This window comes from Poromitra crassiceps (assembly GCF_964638095.1).
Source record: "Poromitra crassiceps genome assembly, chromosome: 13".
Classification (NCBI taxonomy): Eukaryota; Metazoa; Chordata; class Actinopteri; order Beryciformes; family Melamphaidae; genus Poromitra; species Poromitra crassiceps.
In genome coordinates, this window is record NC_139644.1 from 23,765,184 (window position 1) to 23,789,270 (window position 24,087).

A 24,087-nucleotide genomic window follows, 5' to 3' on the forward strand; every position below is an offset into this window, starting at 1 on the left:
AGAGAAGAGAACAAAGAGAGAATCCTGAAAGAGAAAAGTACCGTAGGTGTTCAAACTTTAGCACTTTAACTTTGTATTTGAGCATGTACATAAATAAAACCTGCACTTGTGAACATGCCAAACCAACTCAGTTTCCAACTGCTTTTGCTATTTCAAATAATGTTACAGCCCATTCATTTTCTATTACTGTCTCATGAGAAAGGCTTGAACACAGTCTCAGCCTACACCTACATTCAGTCCAAACCAGCCCACTGCTTCCTCACATTCAAATATATTCTACTGTAAAACACTAGGATTTTGTATGCAGTAAAATCATTTGTGACTTATTTATTTTTAATAATAAGTTATGTATCTTTCTGTGCGGATCTCTGCACCAGATATGGACATCTGTTAGCTGAGCACACTGGAAGCTATATGGAACCTTCACACCTTCATTTCAGCCCTCATTAGTTTTTACACTGCCTCCCTCTTTCCAGCTGCTTTTGTTGCCATTTCAAATCCTTGGCAAAGAAAATATACAATTCATGAGCAGACATCTGATGCTCTACAGCAGTGGTTCCAAAACTGGGGTACGCATACCCCTAGGGGTACATGGAGGTACTACAAGGGGTATTTGAGACAAAGGGGAAAATGGAAACATGTACGAATAAATCATGAAAATAAATGAAACGCTAAAGTAAATCTGCTCAGGAGGCACTAATTGCAACTCGTTCAGTCCATTTCTTAATTTGTAATGTTATATTCTTCAATGGGTGAGTTATCATTCATGCATTGCATCATATGCTAAAGTTTTCTCTTGCAGTTTTCTAAGCAAAATGTTGTAATCGGGTAAAGGGGGTACGGTACTTGGAATCAGAAATCAGGGAAAGGGGGTACTGAAGCCAATAAAGTTTCAGAATCACTGCTCTACAGGTAGCAAGCAGACGACTAGGTGGTGACAAGGGACCTTCTGATGACAGTCTAGCTAATATCTCTTCCTTGTGAGGAGTAATGGTGTGCGCCATGCTTGCACGCCCTGGCTTATCTTGTTTGTGCCAAATAAAGATCCAATTGAGACAAGCACACTGAGTAGTCTATTTACAAATGATTCACTCAAGATCACCTTTGTTGTTCAAATTGACCTTGACCTTTGTGCATAGCATGCTGCTGCTCTTAATTATGTGAATTATCCTGTGCATAGATTAAGTACAATGCCAATTGTCACAAAAAAATGACCTGAAGACGACCTGAAGACGTGAATTCCCTTCACAGCTGATCATGTGACTGAGCAGCGATAGCAATAGGAGTGATAAGTTACTCATATCCCCATGAAGTCCTGCTCTGGGCATTCTCCTCACCACAATAAAACGGGTACGATAAAACGGTTACATCAACAGAATCACTTACTTTTAATCAGACTGTGGAATTTACAGCCTGACCTTGACGTCATTAACCCAAATCCCATGTGTGCTATAGTCAAATTATTTTACAATACCTGTGTGCTATATAGTCATACATATTATAATACCTCTAGTATTATGGTGAAAAAGATAACACTGAATAGCTGTTTGTACAAAAACGCTAATTTAGAGCCAACAATACACCTTAGCTATGAGGTGTGATACGACTTAATGAAGACAATGTAATTTCTCGCCTGCCTCGAGCCTGCAATAAAGGAACCCACGAGCTCTGGGATGGAAACTCCTCTGCTTGCCGGGCCAAACCACATAAATCGTCTGCCTGGAGACTTCATACTTGGCTCCGTGAACTGAGGGAGATTTCTTTTGTGGTGCCGGCGAGCATTTCATCACCGTTCAAGTGACATCAAACAGGCTGCAACTATTCCAGGCTTACGAATCAAACAGGCTGCACACTATTCCAGGCTTACGAGTCGAGTGTGCAGGTGCGCCATCTGATTTATCGACAAAGCCAGATCCCTGAGGCTAAGGACGGAATTCTCCAAACACTTCATAATGTTATTCCCCGCTAAAATGGCTGGTCTCGTTAATCTCATTAAGGGCAGATGAATCTAAGTCTCCTCTGTGATTGGTAAATGCATGCGCTGCAGCCAGCACTACATCCTGCTTTTCTGGCTCAGAACAGGGCTTTAGATGGGGTCCCTTGCGAGGGCACGTATTTTACTCTTCAATATAATACCACTCACAGGCACAATGACTAAACAATTAATTTATTCCATTTATTCTGCAAGTATAACTCTAATTACAATGAAAAATGAACTGTTAAAGAGCCCAGCTTGAAAAGTGTCCAGTATCCCTGTGTCCATCTGTTATAAAGACTTGGACAATGAGAATTTAAAATGAGATTTTCATAACTAGGATATGTCCAAAAACAGCTTAGGCCAGGAGCTTTTCACACATTTAGTTTTTGGGATATCTGGGATTTCAACCATGATCAGGATTTCTAAAAATGATATGCGAAGTAGAAATATATTTTTGCAAAATAATACACATTTCGTATAAAGCTCCGATGGCGGGGGCTCCAGATTTCAGGTCTTTCCCCCCCAGTGCTACAAATATTTTCAGTTGGTGGCACCTGAAGATAACTTGGTGGCAGTCATATTCAGATCCAGATAGTGCCTCACGTAACTTATTCGTTCACATGACCATGTGACTATTGTATTGATTGTGGAAAAAGTTGCAAAAGTGGTACTAGATAATGAAACATACCATTTATTTGATTCTGGTACTAACTGGGTAGTGTATCGGGAACCACCCAAAGATTCACTATGCAGGAAAACCCCTGAAAGTAACGTGGGATGCAGGTGTAGCCCACACAGCAAAGAGATGTGCTTCAACGTCAATGACTGCGAGTTGATAAAGGAGTAAGGGCATACCAGTCGTACTCTCTTGAGCCGCTCCTCCAGCTTCTCCTGGGCCTCCCTCTCCCTCAGCACTCCTTCCAGTCTGCTGATGAGCTCTGCGGCAAACCTCCCGGGCTCCACCTGTATATCCTTTGGTATCCGGTTTGTGCGCTGGGGGGAGCAAGCGGGAGGATTAGTATCATGGTTTGGTGGTGTCTGAGTACAGAGGCAGCTCTAGGACTTTGTACGGCGCCGATCCCTCACATCCTGTCAGTGACTGTAATAAAAGACTAAAACATAGCAGGAGGAAACATAAAGCCAGAAAGTATTTAGTGTGAAACTACCCAGGGGATACAAAAACACAAATGAAGTTGCAACAGTTGCAATGAGTAGGGTGAGTGATGGAACGATTTTAGATTTTGATGGGACGATTATAGTCCGAGGAAAAAATCACGGTTTCGTGATTATTATGCTTTAAGTTAAATCACAACACTACGGATAATGAATCGCGATCTCTCCCATGTTCTTATGTGTTGTGTATACAATACATTCACAATACTGTTAGTAGAATTTACTACATTTCCCATACACCCTAGGGGTTGATTACGTTTTGCGGTCTGTGACAAATAGGAAGTGAAGTTGTGTTGTTGAAATAAATGAAGGGTGATCTTTTCACTTTTCAACAAGTAGTTGTCTCCGTGTTTCCCTTGTGCACAACTTCCACAGTCCCATAATGTCCCTTTAACTTCCACAGTACCATAATGTCCCTTTAACTTCCACAGTCCCATAATGTCCCTTTAACTTCCACAGTACCATAATGTCCCTTTAACTTCCACAGTCCCATAATGTCCCTTTAACTTCCACAGTACCATAATGTCCCTTTAACTTCCACAGTACCATAATGTCCCTTTAACTTCCACAGTACCATAATGTCCCTTTAACTTCCACAGTACCATAATGTCCCTTTACCTTCCACAGTACCATAATGTCCCTTTAACTTCCACAGTACCATAATGTCCCTTTAACTTCCACAGTCCCATAATGTCCCTTTAACTTCCACAGTACCATAATGTCCCTTTAACTTCCACAGTCCCATAATGTCCCTTTAACTTCCACAGTACCATAATGTCCCTTTAACTTCCACAGTACCATAATGTCCCTTTAACTTCCACAGTACCATAATGTCCCTTTAACTTCCACAGTCCCATAATGTCCCTTTACCTTCCACAGTACCATAATGTCCCTTTAACTTCCACAGTACCATAATGTCCCTTTAACTTCCACAGTACCATAATGTCCCTTTACCTTCCACAGTACCATAATGTCCCTTTAACTTCCACAGTACCATAATGTCCCTTTAACTTCCACAGTACCATAATGTCCCTTTAACTTCCACAGTACCATAATGTCCCTTTAACTTCCACAGTACCATAATGTCCCTTTAACCTCCACAGTACCATAATGTCCCTTTAACTTCCACAGTACCATAATGTCCCTTTAACTTCCACAGTACCATAATGTCCCTTTAACCTCCACAGTACCATAATGTCCCTTTAACTTCCACAGTACCATAATGTCCCTTTAACTTACACAGTACCATAATGTCCCTTTAACTTCCACAGTACCATAATGTCCCTTTAACTTCCACAGTACCATAATGTCCCTTTAACTTCCACAGTACCATAATGTCCCTTTAACTTCCACAGTACCATAATGTCCCTTTAACTTCCACAGTACCATAATGTCCCTTTAACTTCCACAGTACCATAATGTCCCTTTAACTTCCACAGTACCATAATGTCCCTTTAACTTTCACAGTACCATAATGTCCCTTTAACTTCCACAGTCCCATAATGTCCCTTTAACTTCCACAGTACCATAATGTCCCTTTAACTTCCACAGTACCATAATGTCCCTTTACCTTCCACAGTACTATAATGTCCCTTTAACTTCCACAGTACAATAATGTCCCTTTAACCTCCACAGTACCATAATGTCCCTTTAACTTCCACAGTACCATAATGTCCCTTTAACTTCCACAGTACCATAATGTCCCTTTACCTTCCACAGTACCATAATGTCCCTTTACCTTCCACAGTACCATAATGTCCCTTTACCTTCCACAGTACCATAATGTCCCTTTAACTTCCACAGTACCATAATGTCCCTTTAACTTCCACAGTACCATAATGTCCCTTTAACTTCCACAGTACCATAATGTCCCTTTAACTTCCACAGTACCATAATGTCCCTTTATCTTCCACAGTACCATAATGTCCCTTTACCTTCCACAGTACCATAATGTCCCTTTTTTGAGAGTGAGAACAGAAACACTTAATATTGAAATCGGAGTACTGCTGAGGCTTACTATTTCAGATTCAGTGATGCATTTCTATTTTCACATTGAAAGGAGCTGAGACACGTTACTGTAAAATGAAGAGATTTTCTCTCTACCATTTCTATCAGGGTTGATACAGATTTTCACTGCTGGGTTTCAGTGACATTCCCATGAGTTCTCCACCAGGAAATAATGTCAAAAACATGTCACCTTGCAAACTCTATTGTCACATTCAAGTATTCTTATTTAGGGTGTCTTTGTTAGCCAGGGTGTCTTTGTTACCCTGGCAGCAGCTCATTTCAAGCTAGGTTTGACAATGTTAAGTTTAAAAAAAGAAAAAAGAAAATAATAATATAATAAATAATAATAATAATAATAAAGTAAATAATAATAATAATAATAATAATAATTATTATTATTATTATTATTATTATTATTATTATTATTATTATTATTACCTACAGCATGTGTTGCAAAAATGATTGGGGGAATATAAACTAAAGTCAGCTGTAACTCTAAATTACACACCTTTAAGCACGGCACACTATCTCTCTGAAAGCTGGGATGTCCTGATTGAGAACCAGTTCATTCAAATAAATAGCCAGCAACATGTCCATACTGCCAGAGATGAAACTTAATACTAATTTAAGAGTAATTTGTTGGGGCAAGGGAAAGGCAGAGTTCAGCTTTAGAGATGTTTTGCTGCGGCGTGCAGTCGATGCACGCATCCTAATAGGATGCAAAGTGTGCAGCTTTCATTTGCCTCTTTACTCCCAGGCCTAATTAGGGCCGGGGTTCTCCTCCTGCGGAGCGAGCAGCGAGGCGTGGGGCTGTCACAGAGGAGCATCATCATGTCTGCTCGGCTTCAGCACACACAGCTTAGGAGAGCATCAAGCAGCGTTTAGACAGCCTTCTCTTTCACCAGCAGCTATTCTTACACTCCATCACAGGCCCTGTGACACGCTTATATATGCACTTCTCCAATGGTGGAAGGGGAGGGAAAGGAAGCTGATGCAGACAGTTAAAGACGAGAGAGAGAGAGAGAGGTGTGGAGGCAGCACAGAGAGAGAGAGAGAGAGAGAGAAAAGGGGAAATAACCCAAGAATAAACTCACTGGAATATGAGGTAGTGGCACTCGCCCGTTTGCTTTGGCACTTTCGTGCATCTCCCGGCGATGGTGTTTGCGGTATCTGTAGGGTGGAGCCCCATCTCTGGAATGATCAACAAAGACATTTTCATCAAACATACTCATGAATAAACAACGCGGGCAGCTTTTGAAGTGAAAGCTGAAAATTGTCCCACTGAATTTGTGCCTAAAATGAACACTTAGTAAGTGTTGGTTAATGAAATCCACTAGAATATCTATTCTCCCTGGGTCATGATGTCCCTCCTGCAGCAGAAGCGGTCTGGCAGATTGCAGTTACATGGTGACAACAACACAGCCATGAGACTGTTTAGTTCCAGGTGGTCGTGGCTATGCTGGGTGTCTACAGGCTCTGCAGCCATTAGCTGATAACAGCCTCTAATCTGTTCAGCTTCAAACACATTTTTGTCCAGCTGTGAAAGCTTTGATGTTTCTTTAGCATATTTCCCCAATGCACTCTAGACATTATTGTTTAAATTATCTTGATTCACCAATGCATGTCTGGTGTGCACACTGCAATTGAACTCCTGCTTGCAAGTAAATACCGATGGTATTTAAAATGGCATTGGTTTCAAGCATGTGGATTGGGGAGATACAAATGTATTATCTTATATACTATGAAGAATCTCTTTGGAAACATTTCAAATTATTTCCTCGTTATATTTGCAAAAGAGGTCAGGATGAGGTTAGCATTTTTTATTTCAATTTCATTAACCTGCTTCTGTTGTAGAGGAGGAGAGCGAGGGAAACAGACTGGGGGCGCTTTTTGGAAAGCAGCTACAAACCTGGTGTCACTTATTTCTCTCTTATAAGACACGGCTGTCTTTTAAACTAATGACGGAACATATGTCTTAGGTTTGTATTTTTCAATTTGACAATAAAAATCTGGTGTTCCAACTGAAGATAGAACTGGTATAACAACTTGTGTGTGTGTGTGTGTGTGTGTGTGTGTGTGTGTGTGTGTGTGTGTGTGTGTGTGTGTGTGTGTGTGTGTGTGTGTGTGTGTGTGTGTGTGTGTGTGTGTGTGTGTGTGTGTGTGGTGTGTGTGTGTGTGTGTGTGATGAGGAAATACGTACACACTGCTGTCAGTAAGGGAGAGTGTATCGGCGTCGCTGGACATGCTCTGCTGCTCAGAGTCGTTGGCGCTGGTGGCAGGAGCCATGGCGTAACCAGTGTTGACATAGTACGGGTTGACGGGCTCCCGCCATGGAGCATGTCTGGAAAAACAAACAAACATGCAAAGCACAGCGCTGAGGTGAAATCTGTCCTGTGACTGGATTAGACTCCATCTACCAAAAAAAGAAGGCTGTGGTGCGACACACTGGCTATTAAAAACAAGCTGTCACTGATTTAGAAATGCTATGAAATAATGGTATATTGATAGCTGAGGAAGGCCTGTGCACAGCAGTGTCACTCTCCTGGCTGCCGGCTGGTGCAGGGTGAATCACAATGAATCAAAGGAGATTTTCCAGCGCACACCAGGAGAGGTTATTAGAGTGTCTATCCTATCCTGGTGTGCGCTGGAAAATCTCCTTTGATTCAAATGATATATTGATAATTGGTATGAACCTAAATTAAAAACATCTTGTCTTATTGAGAATAGCTATATCACACACAATCTGTCCAGAAGCTAAAGCTGTGATTGTGCACAGTTAAGGTCAGAGACTATTATCTATAGCAGGGGTTGGCAACCTTTTTGATATGAAGGGCCATTTTCAATTGTGCTTGTCAATCAGTGTGCCACACCAAGACTCATGAGTCGCACATCAAGATTTTATGTTATTCCTTCCAAAATCAGGACATTGAAATGAAAGCACTATACAAGATACACAGCACGGTCCTTCACTGTCTTCCATGCTGGCAGTTTTCATCTGCTTTCTGCTGCCCAGAGCCGTGTATATAGGATATTACAGTAGTCATGTATATAGGATATTACAGTAGTCATGTATATAGGATATTACAGTAGTCATGTATATAGGATATTACAGTAGTCACACACTCTCTGCCTCTGATTGGTTGCCTAACATGGCAGCAGCAGAGCAATCTAGTAAGAGAGTAGTCTCACAGTGCCAGTGAGTGAAGTAGGTAATTTGACAGTCACAGGGCACTTCAACATTTCTACAAAAAATCTCAATTGCGCAATTATTGCTACTGTGCGCTGCCATGCCAGTGGTTAACCCTTCGCATGCCAGAGGTGGCACCCGTGCCATAGGTTGCTGCTGACCCCTGATCTATAGAAACCAGAAGGTTCTCGTGCGATTTGGGGAAAAACTGAAAATGACATTCATTCATATGTTCACATGTTTTTTCGTCTTTCATGTGCGCTTGATACCAAATCGCTTCTATTTGTGCTCATTTCTTTTGATTAGATGTTCATGAAAGACTTGATATGCTTCAGAAAAAGTGGGTTCTATGCTAAGCAAAACAAAAAGTATGATATCCGAGTTTAACAACATGTTAATACACAAATTGCAAGATGATATGTGCGTGTCTTGTAAACCAGAACCACTGATATTCTCTTTGGCATGCATTTGTCAGTTTCCATGCAATTATCCTGATTCGTATCCTTCAGAGTGTCTAAAGAGAGGTAGGGAGGCTTCATTTGACACATTTACAGTCAATCATTGACTGAGGCTCACTAAACACATTTCTTAAAGTGCGCCGGCCGTACACATGAATTATAGATCTTGGCAGGCGTCCTCTCTTTATATTTAAATTGGAATTCCCTGAGGCGTTTACTACATGCTCTCTCCCTGTTTGTAATGCAGAAGCTCCAAGAGTTCAAAATGAAACCTTTGCTATCGAATGATTATCATTAGCATCTGCATTCTACAGCAGTGAATGATTAAAATGCTGCGCTGGTGAAGCGTTCAGACAAGAGAGAAGTGCAGTGTACATATATGGTGTATATATGGGAAGTGGCTTTTAGAGACAGGATTACAGGAAGCAACATTTCTGACAAGAAATAAAGACAATACAATTTCTCTGGACAATAAATTGCCCAATAAACTGATCGGGCAATCAATGGAGGGGGTTGAGATGAGCAAAATTGTCGATTGGGCACACCCTGACCACAACCACAAATACTTGCTAACAGAATGGTGCTGAACACTGAACAGTATTTATGTTAGCTTAGACGGTCCTGTAAGACCATGGCACGAACACTAAAACGTCACGTAAACTTTGTAACGCTATAAACAGAAATGAAAAAAGTTAACATCGTTACACAACGACAGATGCAACAAAGATGTGTACTGTTCATGAATGGTAAGCAAGAGCTCCTCTAGTGGCTGCCGAGCTGAAAGTGACTTGTTCCAAACAAACTAATGGAGATGACTATATGATGACTAATATAGACTGGCTAGATCACCCCATCTCATCCCACATCAATCCCTGATAGAAATCACACCATCGCTCTCTCCAGCTCTCAAACCTTTACAGACCCTCTTTGAAGAAAGTTACATTTTTCATTACTTTGTTCCCTATGTTCCTTGTTTTTGTTTTATGTTTCCCCCTTTTTATACTATTCCTGTGCCTGTATTCTTTTTGATGCTGTTTTTATTTATGTAAAGCACTCTGTGAAGGGCGCTATAGAAATAAAGTTTTACTTACTTACTTACATTTGAATTCAGTTACATTTACCTCAGCGCTGTCCATTTTATAACGGCAACCCTTGTTATCTGCATCAGGTAATCAGTGGCACAGCTAGCTGTTAACATGTATGTGTACTAGTGTAGATTTGGCGAGCCTACTGCAGGTGGACTGTCATTCAAAACAGGAAAGCACCATAGCAACATTCATCCTTCTATATTAATCTATATAATCTATGAATTGAATGCTGTAGTGTACACATATGCTAAAATGTTCTCACATAGCTAGTTGGCTGTCATTTATTCAATCTACAATAAGACGTGTAACTTATATGGCAGGGCTATATTGTCAAGCATGAACTATATTTCAGGAGGACACTTTGCAGGGTGTCTTGGTGGCTTAGCTGCCTGACTCATAGATTCAAGAAACTTTGTAGACAAGTAGGTCATGGGCCAAGGAAGAACTGATTAACTTCCCACGCCCACTGGCCAAAGGGGGGCGTGGCCAGGTGCCTAACCTCCAAACGGATTATATGGTAACGCCACAAAACTTTCTAGATGGGTTGGAGGAGGTATGCACTCTACCGTACCAAGTGCCCTCTAGTTTAATGCTGATCTGAAAAATGTAATGCCCTCTGTGTTGCCTGTCTTTTGAAGACATCTGACACAGCGATGTAACATTTTGTACCCAGAGGCTATTAAAAAATGAAGCACATATTTCTGTAATTCCAGCCAAATGATTGATTGCTGAAGTAATACTTTACAAATCACCTTACAAATTGCATTGTACTCACATCAAGAGATAATAGAGTCAGTTGTAGGGTTCAGTTGAGTGTTTCTGAGGTTTTGAGATATTTGTATACTCATGCAGTCACACACAGCCCAAGATGGCAATAAGCATGATGAGAAGACTGCACTGGGTATCATGAAAGCTGTTGACAAACTATCAAATACTATAGAAATGTAACAGAGTAACACTCTTCACGCTGACATACCTGCTTCTGGCAGATTTTCTTGTACAAAAAAGTAGGTCAACTTCTAGGGGAAATATTTCATCATCGACAATAACTGCAGTGCACCATAGCAAAGTGGGTTTTTGGTTTTTACCCCAAAATGAAATATTTACAGACTAACTGAAAGGCAACTGAAGCTAGGAACACGTTGACCCTTTCCCACAGCTCGGAGTCTTTACAGGTGTCTAACTCAAGTGGAATCAGATGCGATTCGATAGATGTGATTTCTTCAAACTTTATTGATAGTCATTTTGCTTAAGACTGCAAGGCAGCTCCTCATACCACCCAAAAGAGTTTCTGAAACAAGTACACAGGTAAATGATCTTATTTCACTTTTCAGGTCTTTTCTGACCTGAAGAAGATCCAATAGGATCGAACCGTTGTCTATTCTTGTGTCTCAATAAACTATACAGCATGGAGTAACTTTTTTCATTTATCTGAGCTCTTTTACTATAGCCTCGCACCTGTATACGTGATGTGCGTATAATTTTTCCCTTTCAACTTGGCAATAGACAGTGAAGCCATTCTGCAGCAGACCCATATGAAGCCATGTTGATGGGGAGGTTAAGCAGAAACCCCACCCAGCAAGCACGGACGGACCCGGACGAATCGAGAGAGCCCAATCGGGGCCAGCTCAAGTCATATCATGACGAGTCAGATCTGGCCCACATTATCACTGTATAATCACTATCCAACTAATTTCACTCACCAGTCACCACTGAAATATCCATGAGGATAACTAAATGGTTGCAATCAATCACGTATTTCTCAGCCTGGGCTATTTATTTATCCAAAATCCGAGTGATCAGCACTTGCATGTGGACAATCTGCACTGATTAACAAACTGTTTATTCGTGGAGGTGGGACTACGAGGAGATGAATTGCGGGGAATCCTGCAATTGTCTGCAATGTGTTTTGGGGGTTCTTCTTACACAGATTGTAGACGGTTACACTGTGATGTCCGATCCAAGACTGGCGCCAACGTTTTACATACAAAACAAGTTTCTGCCATAATCCTACATAGGCTATATTCGTGTCTCATAGCCTAACAGGAGCACTGGGTAAACAAACGTTATAGGGTGACACTTGTAAATTTTGAGGGAATTCCACAATGATTCTTCGAGATTAAGGTTTGTATTAAAACTGTCCCGACTCCATGGATGTATACATGGATGTATACCGGTATAAAAAGAACAAGGGGTCCATGTTTTGAAACGGTAGGCTATATTACACCAACATATACAGCAGATAAATTCAGCAAACAGTTAGCGTATTGGTAGAATAGCTGTTCCATAAGTTGTAGATCCCGAGTTCAAATTCTGCACGGGGTGGTATTTTATTTTTTGAAAATGTAGCATAAATTGTTAATCTGGACATAATTATAGCTTTATGTATAAAGTTGCTGAATATACACTGTGTACATAGCAGAATAACTGAACATGCCCATTCATGGTAACGGTCATATTTCCACGTCAGCTTGACGTTCCCGCGTAGACGTCTAAATCATCCCCAAATCACCCTATGATCCGGCCTAGTCCTGAACGTCACTGAAACACGTCATCACAACGTTATCATGACGTAATTTTGCTTGCTGGGCATCTAGGACAAACAAACTGTTTATTAGAGCTTTTATTTGCAGCTACATTATATCTATCTCTATTGTCTCTCTGTCAGGCTGACAGTCAGCTGAGGTGAAGTCCTGCCTCTCCTCATGTCACTGACTCTGTAGAAGAGATGCAGCTGTGTAGAAGTTGCTTATAGCGATTGGCATGACGTGGTCTAAAATCTAATTTACCAACCAACTGCAGGAGACATATCAGCTATTGCGTTACGGTGTTGAATGACCCTGTCAAGGTTCAGTTTGGGACAATGACCAGCTCGGTGTAATTACCAAACACAGACTTTCCTATAGCATAGGAATATAGCCTACATATTAGCAGATAAAATAAAATCTAATTTAAACTAATTTAAAATGAACAAAACAACCATAACCTGTTGCTTGCTGGCTCGCAGCAGTGAAGTGTGGACTGTGGGGCTGCCTACCGACTCAAATCAAATCTGCCAAGTGTCTCTCCAACTTCCAATGCTCGAACCAGAAGTCAAAACCCATGTGAAATATGAACAGATATACACAAACTCCTCTGCTATCCTCAATACTTAACGGATTTCTTTTGTTTAAATCGCCTTGTAATCTCCGCATTGAGGACGTAAATTCGGCTGTGTCAACCACACTTATATCACCAGTAGATCAAAGGCCACAACCAAAAAGCAAGTGTTGGCTTTTAATGTCTATGGTCGGCCCCCGCTCCCCAAGTCCACAGTGCTGCTGCGCTGTTTGATTGAGTCCTGCACACGTTCTCTGCTGGCACACTGGAGACGGGGATCACGCAGGCTACCTTGGCCAGTTCGGCCCACTCTGGATAGCTGAAATCTGTGATGAGGACTACGCAGGCTGTTGAGAAATCCAAGCCTCCATAACAGTGGAGCTGTCATCAATGCGAGGGCATCTCGCTGCGCGCTTGTGGCATGTTGGACATGAGAGAGAGTGGCTGAGTTGACTCTTCCTCGCAGTAGCCTACTATTTCTCTTAAACAAAAAATAAACCTGCCTTTTTTTTATTTAGCAGCCAGTTATATTTATATGATTGCCAGCAGCCTACCCTATCCTAGCCTATTTATAATTCCTAACTGAAATGTTGGATCTCCGTCCTCGTCGACTTTCAGGGGTCAGCCCATATAATCCAGACAACACTATATTTCAGAACATGAAAATTTTATAGCCTACAAGGGGAATTCTAAAGGTCTGCGTGTTTTCTTTCTGCCACACTTCCAGGCAACCACAGCTTTTGCAAACGAAGACGGGCTAGATAGACGAGCCCGGACCAGAGCCTCCATCTTTACAAATGGCTTGATGCTCAGAACAATAGGGGCAGTGTGGACAATAGGTGCAAACTGTGCAAACAAAGTGCGGATCCATAAAAAACTGCCTAATGTAGACATAGCCTGTGTGTGTGTGTGTGTGTACGTGTGACGGTGTGCGTGTGTGTGTGTGTAAAATCAAATCTATAGACACCTATAGATGGTTTTCACCAGAGCGCAACCCCACAGCACTTCCTTTTTCTCAGCATTCGGCAAACTGCAGAAATATTCACTCGACATCTTTGCTTTTGTTTTCGCCGCTCAGCTGTATAGACGGTTTTCACGGAATGGTCAGTCCTGCACTTGATTTTTTTTTTTCTTTTATGTCCATAGCAAATACTGCAACAGGAAGTGAGCGGGGGTTCAATTTAGAATGTTTTTGTTGTCAAGTTAAAACCGTCTATAGCGTGTCGGGAACCTTGAGTACTTTGCCAGGTGTTTCTGTTTACGTATATGTCTGACTGTGACTTTGTCACTGCGATAGCGTCAAAATTGTGTAAGTATGTAGTCATGAAACTTTACAGGTGTGTAGTTGACATCAAAATGAAGGTCTAGTTCGAAAATGAGTGTGATCTGAGCAAGGCGGTCCGCCACATTGCCCCCCCCCCCCCCCCCCTCCCCAAGGTCAAGGACCCCTAAACTGACCCAAATTACACCACGGACCCCCCATTTGATAAGATTTTGTCCCAGCCAGGGACAAAATCAGATGGGGGATGTGATAAGATTTTTGCTTTTGGAGGTTTTATTACAGTCAGAAAGTGTATGAAACCCATGATCAAATAGTCAAACATTCTGTCATTGTGTTACTTATCAATGGAATTAGTGAAAATAAATGATTGCCCTTTTTGCTGGGGACCCCCTGGAAGACCCTCAAGGACCCCTGGGGATCCCCGGACCCCACTTTGAGAACCACTGACTTAGGACACTTCAACTCAGTGCCTGTTTCTAAAACCAGTGCCTGTTTCTAAAATCAACAGTCCAGTTCACCCTCCATTCCACAACCCAGTAAGTCTCTTCAGAGATTTATCTAAACAAGCAACATGTCCAAATGTGGCTGCTGTTTGAGTTTCAGGTTCACATTTACAGAGACAAATTCAAATGGAAATTCAACCAAGTACCGTTATCTTTTCGTCTAATAATTGTCCTATTGAATTAAATGGGTTAATCAGACACATTCATTTTTGTAGTAGATGCATGATAATACGTAGCTGGATTGATAAATCAGACCATGATTTGCTGTGTCAAGTGTACATCTGAATATAGGTGCATACTGAATTTAATAAATGCAGGAAATAAATGTGTAATTAGTAGGGGTGTCACGATACACTCCGTTCACGATACGATACGTATCACGATACTGGGTTCACGATAACGATACGATACGATACGATTTTAACAATATTTTTTAAACTTGAATAATGACAATATATGACTGGAAAAGTAGTATTTTATTTGAAATGCACAAATACAAAACATGCTGTTGTGGGAAATTGTTATTACAATAACAACTAGAAAAAACATGAGATTGGAGATAAGGCTTATCTTGAAATAGAATTAGTTACACCGTCACTTAGATTTACTTTGAACTAAAAGGTTTCTCAGCAGTATAAATTCTCATTATGCATCTTCAGTTTTTCTTCAAACTCAAACAAGACTTTTCTTAATCTATTTTTTATGCATCTTCAGTTTTTCCTGTCAAGTAAACAGTTTTGCCAGAAACTCAATTGAATGGTTTCTCTCCTGTATAACTTCTCATGTGTCTCTTCAGAGACTTGTTCAACTGAACTACTTTCCACACATTGAACTTCAACAAACAAAGACGTTTCTTAGTCTATTTTTTGAAAATTTTTTTTTTTTTTTTTTTTTTTTTTGCGATATGAGATTTAATCTCAACGATACATATCGTGACGTTTTACTATCGCGAAATTTCGTGGGACGATATATTGTGACACCCCTAGTAATTAGTCCATTTATAAACATGGAATGTATGAAGCCAATACCGACATGTACTAAAATGAGGGCATCTGACTACTTTAAGACCTTTCAAATCCTCAGGCTAAATGACTAGTCTTTTCCAATTATTTTCTCATGCCAAAGCAAAGGTGCACATGCAAGGCATCAAAATATGGTGGGAAAATGGATCTGCAAGGATCCCACACAGCAGCAGCCATCGCCAGAAGACAGTCAAAAACAGATGACTAGCTGGATATAGTCATTCAGTTAAGACAGTTGTAATGATCATATTAACCATAGAATTTACATCAGACCACACGATATTTCTGTCAAACCCAACTTGTGTTCAATTAAACAATGAAGTGCATAGTGAATTTTAATCTGAGCATATCCCTATAATTATGCATCTACAGTCACATCGAACAGACTACAAACTAACATTAGCAAGCGTCAGCAAACTGTGCACTGCAGAGATTATAATAACATCTGGCTGAATTTACCTAGACCTCCCACATTGAAACTGAAATGCATTTCAAAGCAAAGCAAAGCAAAGCACACACTGCTGGCAAACACACAGTCACAACTTTCACTGCAGCGACACATACTCCTTCCACTCTCTTCCTTCAAAGAAATCAAATATTTGAACATGATTAAATCAACTGGGTTGTGTGCCATAGTTGCTTGATTGAACTTGGATGCCCAGTCTAGTGTTCTTGTCAACGGCATCCTTAGGCAATGAATGAAAGTCAATCGTGAAATATTTTCCCTCATTTTCATTTTAGAAATATTTCCTGAGGGAGTCATCGTGGGTTACACGTCGCCCATAGGCTCTCTTTGATGTGGTCTGTGGATTCGATGATTTTCTGCTTGCATCGAGTACATTGACACCAGTTAATTTGAAATACTGTTACCATTTTAATCATTTTCCTAAACCAGGTTCAAGCTTACATGCTGGATCTGTCTGTCTGGACGTCATTCATCAAACAGATCAAGAGATACGTGTAGTCTAACCAGCTGGCTTTAGGAAAGACAAGATATTACGGATTCTTACAAAAAGATGGCAGGGGAGGGATATTGCCAGTGTGCCGCCTTTGTTCTCGAGAGAAAACACATGCCCTGGCGCTGTTCATTTCCAAGTATATTGGAGTTGATTTCTCCATGATTTTCGTGGAAGCCACGCACGCCATTATTAGACTCTGTCTTGTTGCTAAATACAATTTCAAAGGAAATGGCTGGCTTTGGAAAAGCAAAAGCTCCTCTTTTGAAGAAACTCATGTTGAGCTCTTTCACTGTAAGCCCTGTCCTCTGGGAAAACATATCTTCACCGAGTACCTGCCCAAGAAAACCCACAGAAGCCCTCTGCTTCCACTTTCTAACAACAGGTAAAGAAGCCACCTCTGACATTTCCTCAGCACCAGCGTAAGTACCAGCCACAGATCCTTTGGAGTCTCTTCATCTTCCTCTTATCTGAAGCTGTCTGTTTTTGCTACACTCCCTTTTCATCTCAAACCTCAGGCAGCACTCACGCGGGCGTGGGGGGGGGGGGGGGGGGGCAGCCTCGAGGTTTATTTCTAATTCAGCAGTTTGCAGAGAATAGCTGTGCTTTGAGAAGCTGAAGTGAAGGCTTTCTAGATGGCTGCGAGGGATTTTACCTGTACTCGTGACTGTCCTGGATTCTGGCTCTGCTGGCAACCCGCTGTGGTGCCGTCTCCATTAGCAACTTCTGAGTGAGCAGGTTGCTAGGTGTAGGGTCACACTCGGGCTGCTCCTCCAGCTCTTGGTCACACCTCCACTCCTCGTCTTCGTTTAGCGTCGGCAGATACCCCGCTAAACCCTTCCCGTTGCCAGAAATAGAGCTCTGATCGCTGTACAGCTTGGGGCTCTCTCCCCCTGTCCGGGTATATTCCAAATATATGTCAGACTTTAGAAATAAAGGGTAGGTGTTTTCCTCCATCATAGTCTGAATCTCGGTCTGAGCCTGGTCAAACATAGCTGGGTCAATGTGGAGCTTCATCACACAGTCTTTAATGAAGCACTTGGTAGCTGGCTTGATCTGTCTGGAGACAATTCCATTGTTGTCCAGGATGTATTTCTTATAGATTGCTCTTGCCAGTTTTAACTTCTTCTCCTCGTTGCCCTCATTAGCCTCCAGTTTGCGGAAGCCGCTGCAGGCAAACCAGAAGTCCAACATATCGGCACAATCCTCCTGCTTGAGGAACGTCCGAAACAGATGGATGCCATCCTGGTCGTCCAGCAGGGAGTGAAGAGATTCTGCCCACTTCAAGTAGGGTGGCGTAGGGGAAGCGCTGCCCTCCGGCTCGTAACCCAGGTCCAAGTCCGGTCGTCTGGGTGTGGCGACGGAGGCCTCGCTTTTGAGGCTCTCGTTCTTTGAGGAGTAGATGAGGTTGCTGTGCTGGCGCCCATCGCTGCACACCAGCTCGCCTTCTTCCCCAGGTACTGGAGGTCTGGGGGCATCCTCAGTGAAGCTTCCTCCCAGGTCCACCAAGAAGCCCCCCTTGTCGCTTACGCTCATAGTCACAGCGTCCATACACCACGTCCCCGTAGAGCCCACACCGCACAACAATTAGATCCACGCCGCTACTTACGCCACTGCAAAAACAAATCTCCTGCAAGGGGGGGGGGAAATATACAATGAGATGATGCAGCTTTGTTAAATCATCCAAATGTAGACTAATCCTAACCTTCATAGGCCGCTATCGAGATATCCCATTCTCAAATAAGTGTTTAAAAAGGCTTCATAATATGCTGCAATTTAATTTGTATTGATAGCACTAAATTCAGAACTAAAATAAATGGTACTACTTCATATCAACAAGCCTGGAGTTCACAAACGGTTCATAATTTAAGAGTAAAATACACCACAATAGTGCCATAAGCAATGTTAGCAGAAAGAATAGTATTACATAGGGATTTTATTGAATTCTGTAGTTTGGGTTTTTTATCAAATTGTCCGGACAAACTCGCCAAGATTCCACGTGAGCATTAATATTGATGCAAATTCTTCGTTCATTTGGGGCTCAAGGGATCATCATACCGGAGGCTTTGAACATGTGAGGCAAACTCTTCTGGAGCCGAGCCGTAGCTAGCAAGCAGTTTGAAGCTTGCCTTCAAATACAACACTGGTGATGTATGTAGGCTGTTCACGCTCTGAGACTAAGAATGCACTGATACCACTTTCTCTTTGATAACTACACAGCAGTTACAAATGTATTAGCGTGGATGAACTCTGCTTTGGATTAGTGATCTTGACTTATGTACCAGCACTAGCCCACAGAATGTTTCAATCCTAAATCAATACAAATAAAATTTAGCAATTAACTAAACTAAAAAAAACAATTTAATAATTTGAATGATGTTTTTCAGCAGTTGAAATAGCTGTTTAGCCTAAGTCAAAAGTAAGATTTTCATCCTTTTGATTTGTAAACTACAGGTTCTGCATACATAGCATTATAAAACCTCCACACAGACTGAAGTGATCAATATTGTGATTTTGATAGTTCTTTAATGAACTGTGCAGCCCTAGTTCACAGTCACTGTATGTGGCAGTGGCTTCATGATCCAGCACAAGAATGGTAGCTGCAGTGCTGTGGGACTGTCTGTCTCTGCCCAGCTTGCTAGGCAGTGTATGCAGCTCGCTAATAGCCCATCATCCTGATGTGCAATGTGCATGCATAAGGATATCATTACATGATAGCACATCACCTCCCTTTCATCAAAAGCAGCGTTAGAGTACATTGACAGGGATAGAGTCACAGTTACAGTTTAAAAACTCAATAAAGAAGCAGCCCGCCTCCCAGCTGATCCTGACCCCCCGTCAATATTGCACCTAATACTAACATGGTAAATAGTCGTTTTAATGTGATACTTTATTGATGCCTGTGTCATATTCACACAGAACAGCACCCCCTGGAGCTTTTAAGGATCCATTGTCTTGCTCTCAAGGACAACTCCTTGTGCCTATGTATGGGACCTCTCCCTGAGGTAAGGGACAAGAGAGTCAATTTACCCATCTAGACTAGCCTGTATGTCACCTTATATTTCAGCTTCCTAGCAGTGTTACTATTTTATAGTTGATTTCTTATTAGACGCAAATGTGCACACCCTATTTTCACAATTGCACAGTCATTATAGCTTGCTAAGCTAGTGCTTGACAACTGTGGGAAAGTGAGGATGAGACCCCTATGGGACAATGGGAAGGGGTGTCAAACATATTTTTGAATCCGAGCAAGAGGGGGGGAATCAATTGAAAATTGTTTAATTGAAAACATCAGAAATAATTTTGAATCAGAATAATCAATTTCCCACTTAAAATTGAATAGCTCTGTGCCCTTGATTAATTGGAAATTGTTTGGGGGTGCAAAACAATGAAACATTTTAGAAAATAAGTTTTGTTTACAATTTCAAAAAGGTGTGTTTCAGTCAGCATGTTAATGTGGACACTCACGTCCTAATATGAGCAGAGCACACCTGCATGTATGCATAAAGCCAGGTGTGCTAGATTCGTTTTAATTCACCCCATTTCATGCCCAGGTTCTCCACGTTGAAGTTAAAATCCAGTGAGTAATCCACTCGTCTAGGCTATACCTCTAAAATGATGCATCGTATTAACCATGAAAATAGGGACCCAACTGCAGGCTATAAATGACTCCAACTGAGGACTGTGCTCCGTGCAACCACGCTGTGCTTATTAGCTATGCATGCATCGACTATTACGTTTTCTATGAATCTTGAGTGGATCAGTGTGCTGTTTAAAGCCTAGCAGGTCTGTAAAACCACGGCATCAAATCACATTGCCATAAAAATCACACAGACGTAGGATATTGTTTTTGTTAATTGAATAATAACGGAATACCTGACATGTCATATAAGTGCTTGAGCAGTAGCTAAAGTGGTTGCTAGGCGACACATGAGTGAGCGGCGTGAGTGGTGATTTTCGGTTTAGCGCATTCATATTTAAATTGTCGGTACGCGGTCACAGGTGTGTGTGTTGTGTATGTAATGTGCGCGCTAACAGCCCTTTGCTTCTTTCTGAAGTGAGCCTCACATCACATTCATGTGTTGGCCTCTCCAGAACGAGCAGCACAGCAGCGAGCAGCGGCCCGGGTGGGGGAGGGGAGCCAGAAACAAACTCCGTACACATTACAGCCAGCCAGGCCCTTCAGCAGCCGACCGACAAGTGCACAACTTTGCAACACTATTTACCTATTATTAGCATGTCTGTACCGCCTCAGCTAACGGCCGTTCAACTACAACAACTACTGACGATCGCAAACATTTCCACTACCGTTACAAGACACAGAGGTAAGAGAGATCCCACAACGATTTCCGAATTGACTTACAACAACCAGCAAAAGCGATGGCACATATCTCCCGACTACCGCAATCCCAATCTCTGGGTGGGGGAAAAAAAGTGATATATACTTAACCGGTGAAAATCTTCTTGCTGCTTTCGAGTGCATCGGGGATTTGAACCGGCACAGGTCACCGTGAATAGTGTCATAGGTGCGAATTGCAAGAGTTTAAAAATAACAAAGAAAACAGTCCGCTCTCCACCTCTCCATGGCTGTCTCTCACACTGTCTGTGCGGACTAGCCGAGGCTACGGAGCAGATGATGCACAGCGCCTCGCCCGTTCACAACACAAATTGCCAGTGTTTCATTTATATCCATGTGATAGTTTTCCCCCTCCTCTCTCTCATATAGGCCTATATAAAACACGAGAATTATTATACAACATAAAAAAAGACAGTAGGCCTATTTGAAAAAGAAGGGGGGGGAGAGACCCATGTCACAAAGCCATCAAAAATATGATGCAGCATTTGTTATCTATTAGTTGTGATTCTCTAATTTAGACCAATAATAATCTCGTTTGGAAAAAGATTGGCACAGAACCTGATATGCCACCCATGTGGATGTGGCAATGCTGCAAGTATACTATTATGCTGCAGTAGACAATTTAAGGATAATGTCTGTCTTTAGTGGTTAAAAAGAGGGGGGGAAATGCTCTTGTTAATTTCATTGATGCTTTCACACCTGCAAACAAGGTCATTCGCCAAGCTTTACTAGGCATAAGATGAAAGGCAATAAAATCGTACCTCATATATCATACCATAATAATATCACATCATCACATTAATAGCCTGCTCAAAACTGCCTGTAAAGTGAGGAAAGTACTCCCAGTATTATTCATTCCAGTAGCATATAAAAGCTGAAAAGACCAAACACGTCAGCTAAACAAGTTCCTAGGGGCAAAATTGATCTTAGGCAACAAGGTTGACACATCCTGATACTTAAATACAGCAACAATAACAATGTTTCAAACACAGTCTTTCTGTAGCCCACTGCATTAAACATCAATTTCTCTGAGTCTGCCTATATCCATTTCTATTCAATGTGTCTCTTAATACATTATTTATCCAAAAGTATTTGAAGATCTTACATCAACAGTATTTTAATGAAACGGCAAGAGAACGAATGAAAAGTAAACAAACAATTAAACGAATGAAGTTTCCACACTGGAAAGAGCAGGCTTGAGACTGCATGGTCTTATGATACTATACTGTGTGTAGGGAGTGCATCATATTCACTTTATCTGAACATGTAAATGTTACATTTATGTACTTTATATTACATACTTTATCTTGTACATGCATGTCACCTGAGGGTTGTTGACTCCGAAACTCTATTATTAGACAGTATGCATTTTATTTTAATAGGTGATTCCAGTTTTATCATGTGATATGATTGTGTTCTTGATGTTTGAATTCACTGGCTGTAACAGTTTTGAAGCTGCAAAACAATTGCTTCAATGAGGACATTAAAGATTTCTATTCTATTCTTTTCTATTCTAGGGAACACTGTCGTGTCTACAGCCTGTACTGTACATCCAAAAGACGTCACAACAAACATTAGCAGGTCAGGAGTTCCTCCTTCCCTACAACTTCTTAAAACATCAGACATCAGTGTTTTGTTGATGCCGCCATGTTGACTTCCAAACAGAGTTCCATTATAACCACACACAAGTGGCCATAAACAAGCAAACATCTCACCTGGCACTATAAGAAAACCTCTCACCTGCCCTCTGAGCAAAGGAAATATATTTAAAAAAAGATTGACGTCTTTGGAGGATGTGACCCTACAGTGATGTGTTCAAACCGGCTATTTTATTCACAACCTGTCTCCACATTCTGGTGAAACCCTTAAGGCTTACAAAAGTATTGATGCATCTCAGTATTTCACTTCAAGGTGGCTGAACTCTCCAAAAATATGTAATCATCAAGAGAAAAAGTTGATCCTGGTCAGATGATGTGACGTTATGTTTATAAATGGCTACTATACTATGTTACCATCTCTTTTTATCTATGGATAAGGACATATAATGAAAAATTCACCCTATCCTGACACGATTATTACAACCAGGGGCACAACATGTGACATGTGTTTTGGTACTCTGTATGTAGTAGTAGCGATGGATGGCACTGTGAACATTTCTTTGAGTCAAACTGGGAGACAGAATGGCGGATTCAACACAAGAGTTATTTAACTGCAAGTAATCGATGAAAGAAGAGTGTCTTCTTGTGCTTGTGTTAACCTTGCTTTTACACGTCTCTGGATCACACCGGCTGGCCAGTATGCCTATGTACTGTATGTTGCTAAGTGGCATGAGCATAACATACTGTAAATGACCCTAGTAGTGCCCCTTGTAATACAGCTGTTAACGTTAAACGGTTTCTCATGTGCTTTAGTACAAGAGGAAATGCTGCAATAGCAACAGGAAGAAAGGGCGAATTAACAGACTTGGAGCTTGGAGTTGGGACACAACTGAAAGCTCAGCCAGTAAACATATCAGACCAACTTTTTTTTAAAGAATGTTGTAAATATGTAGTCTCACAGTAGCCAGCCATAGATAGTTATCTATCCATGTTCTTCTGAATGGTCGTCAGTACAGAAGCTGCACCTTGAAACCCAATGAACTGTAGCATGCAGAGACTCAATTGTGATGAAGCACAACTCTGGGAAAGGATATAAAACAATTTCTAATGTGTTGAGATTTTACAAGTAAGCTCGATTAGCTACCCAGACTTTTCTTAGACCTGGTCGACTGACCAAACTTTGGCACTGAGCAAGGACCTCCAGTCAGGGAGGTGAGCAAGAACCCAAGAGCTACAGTGTATCATGGCTGCAATGGCAGATCTATCTAAGAACAACAGTCTGTGCAGCACTTCACAAATATGGGCTGTATGGCAGAGTGGTCATTCAGAGTGGAAGCCACGTCTGAAAGTGCATGCCAGCAGCCTGCAGTTTGCAAAAT

At 41.4% G+C, this 24,087-nt stretch overlaps 1 protein-coding gene across 1 annotated transcript in view; it reads right to left on the reverse strand.

Moving 5' to 3' along the window:
* The window catches only part of axin1 (axin 1), a 32,144-nt gene extending 10,805 nt beyond the window's left edge, over positions 1-21,339 (reverse strand). The window contains exons 1-5 of the mRNA XM_083648721.1: positions 21,204-21,339; positions 17,409-18,383; positions 7,359-7,499; positions 6,253-6,349; positions 2,834-2,971 (exon numbers count right to left, since the gene is read on the reverse strand). Of these exons, the coding sequence (XP_083504847.1) occupies positions 2,834-2,971; positions 6,253-6,349; positions 7,359-7,499; positions 17,409-18,304 (1,272 nt within the window). The 5' untranslated portion in view covers positions 18,305-18,383; positions 21,204-21,339. The remainder of the gene's footprint in view (positions 1-2,833; positions 2,972-6,252; positions 6,350-7,358; positions 7,500-17,408; positions 18,384-21,203) is intronic.
* Between the last annotated feature and the right edge of the window lie 2,748 nt (positions 21,340-24,087).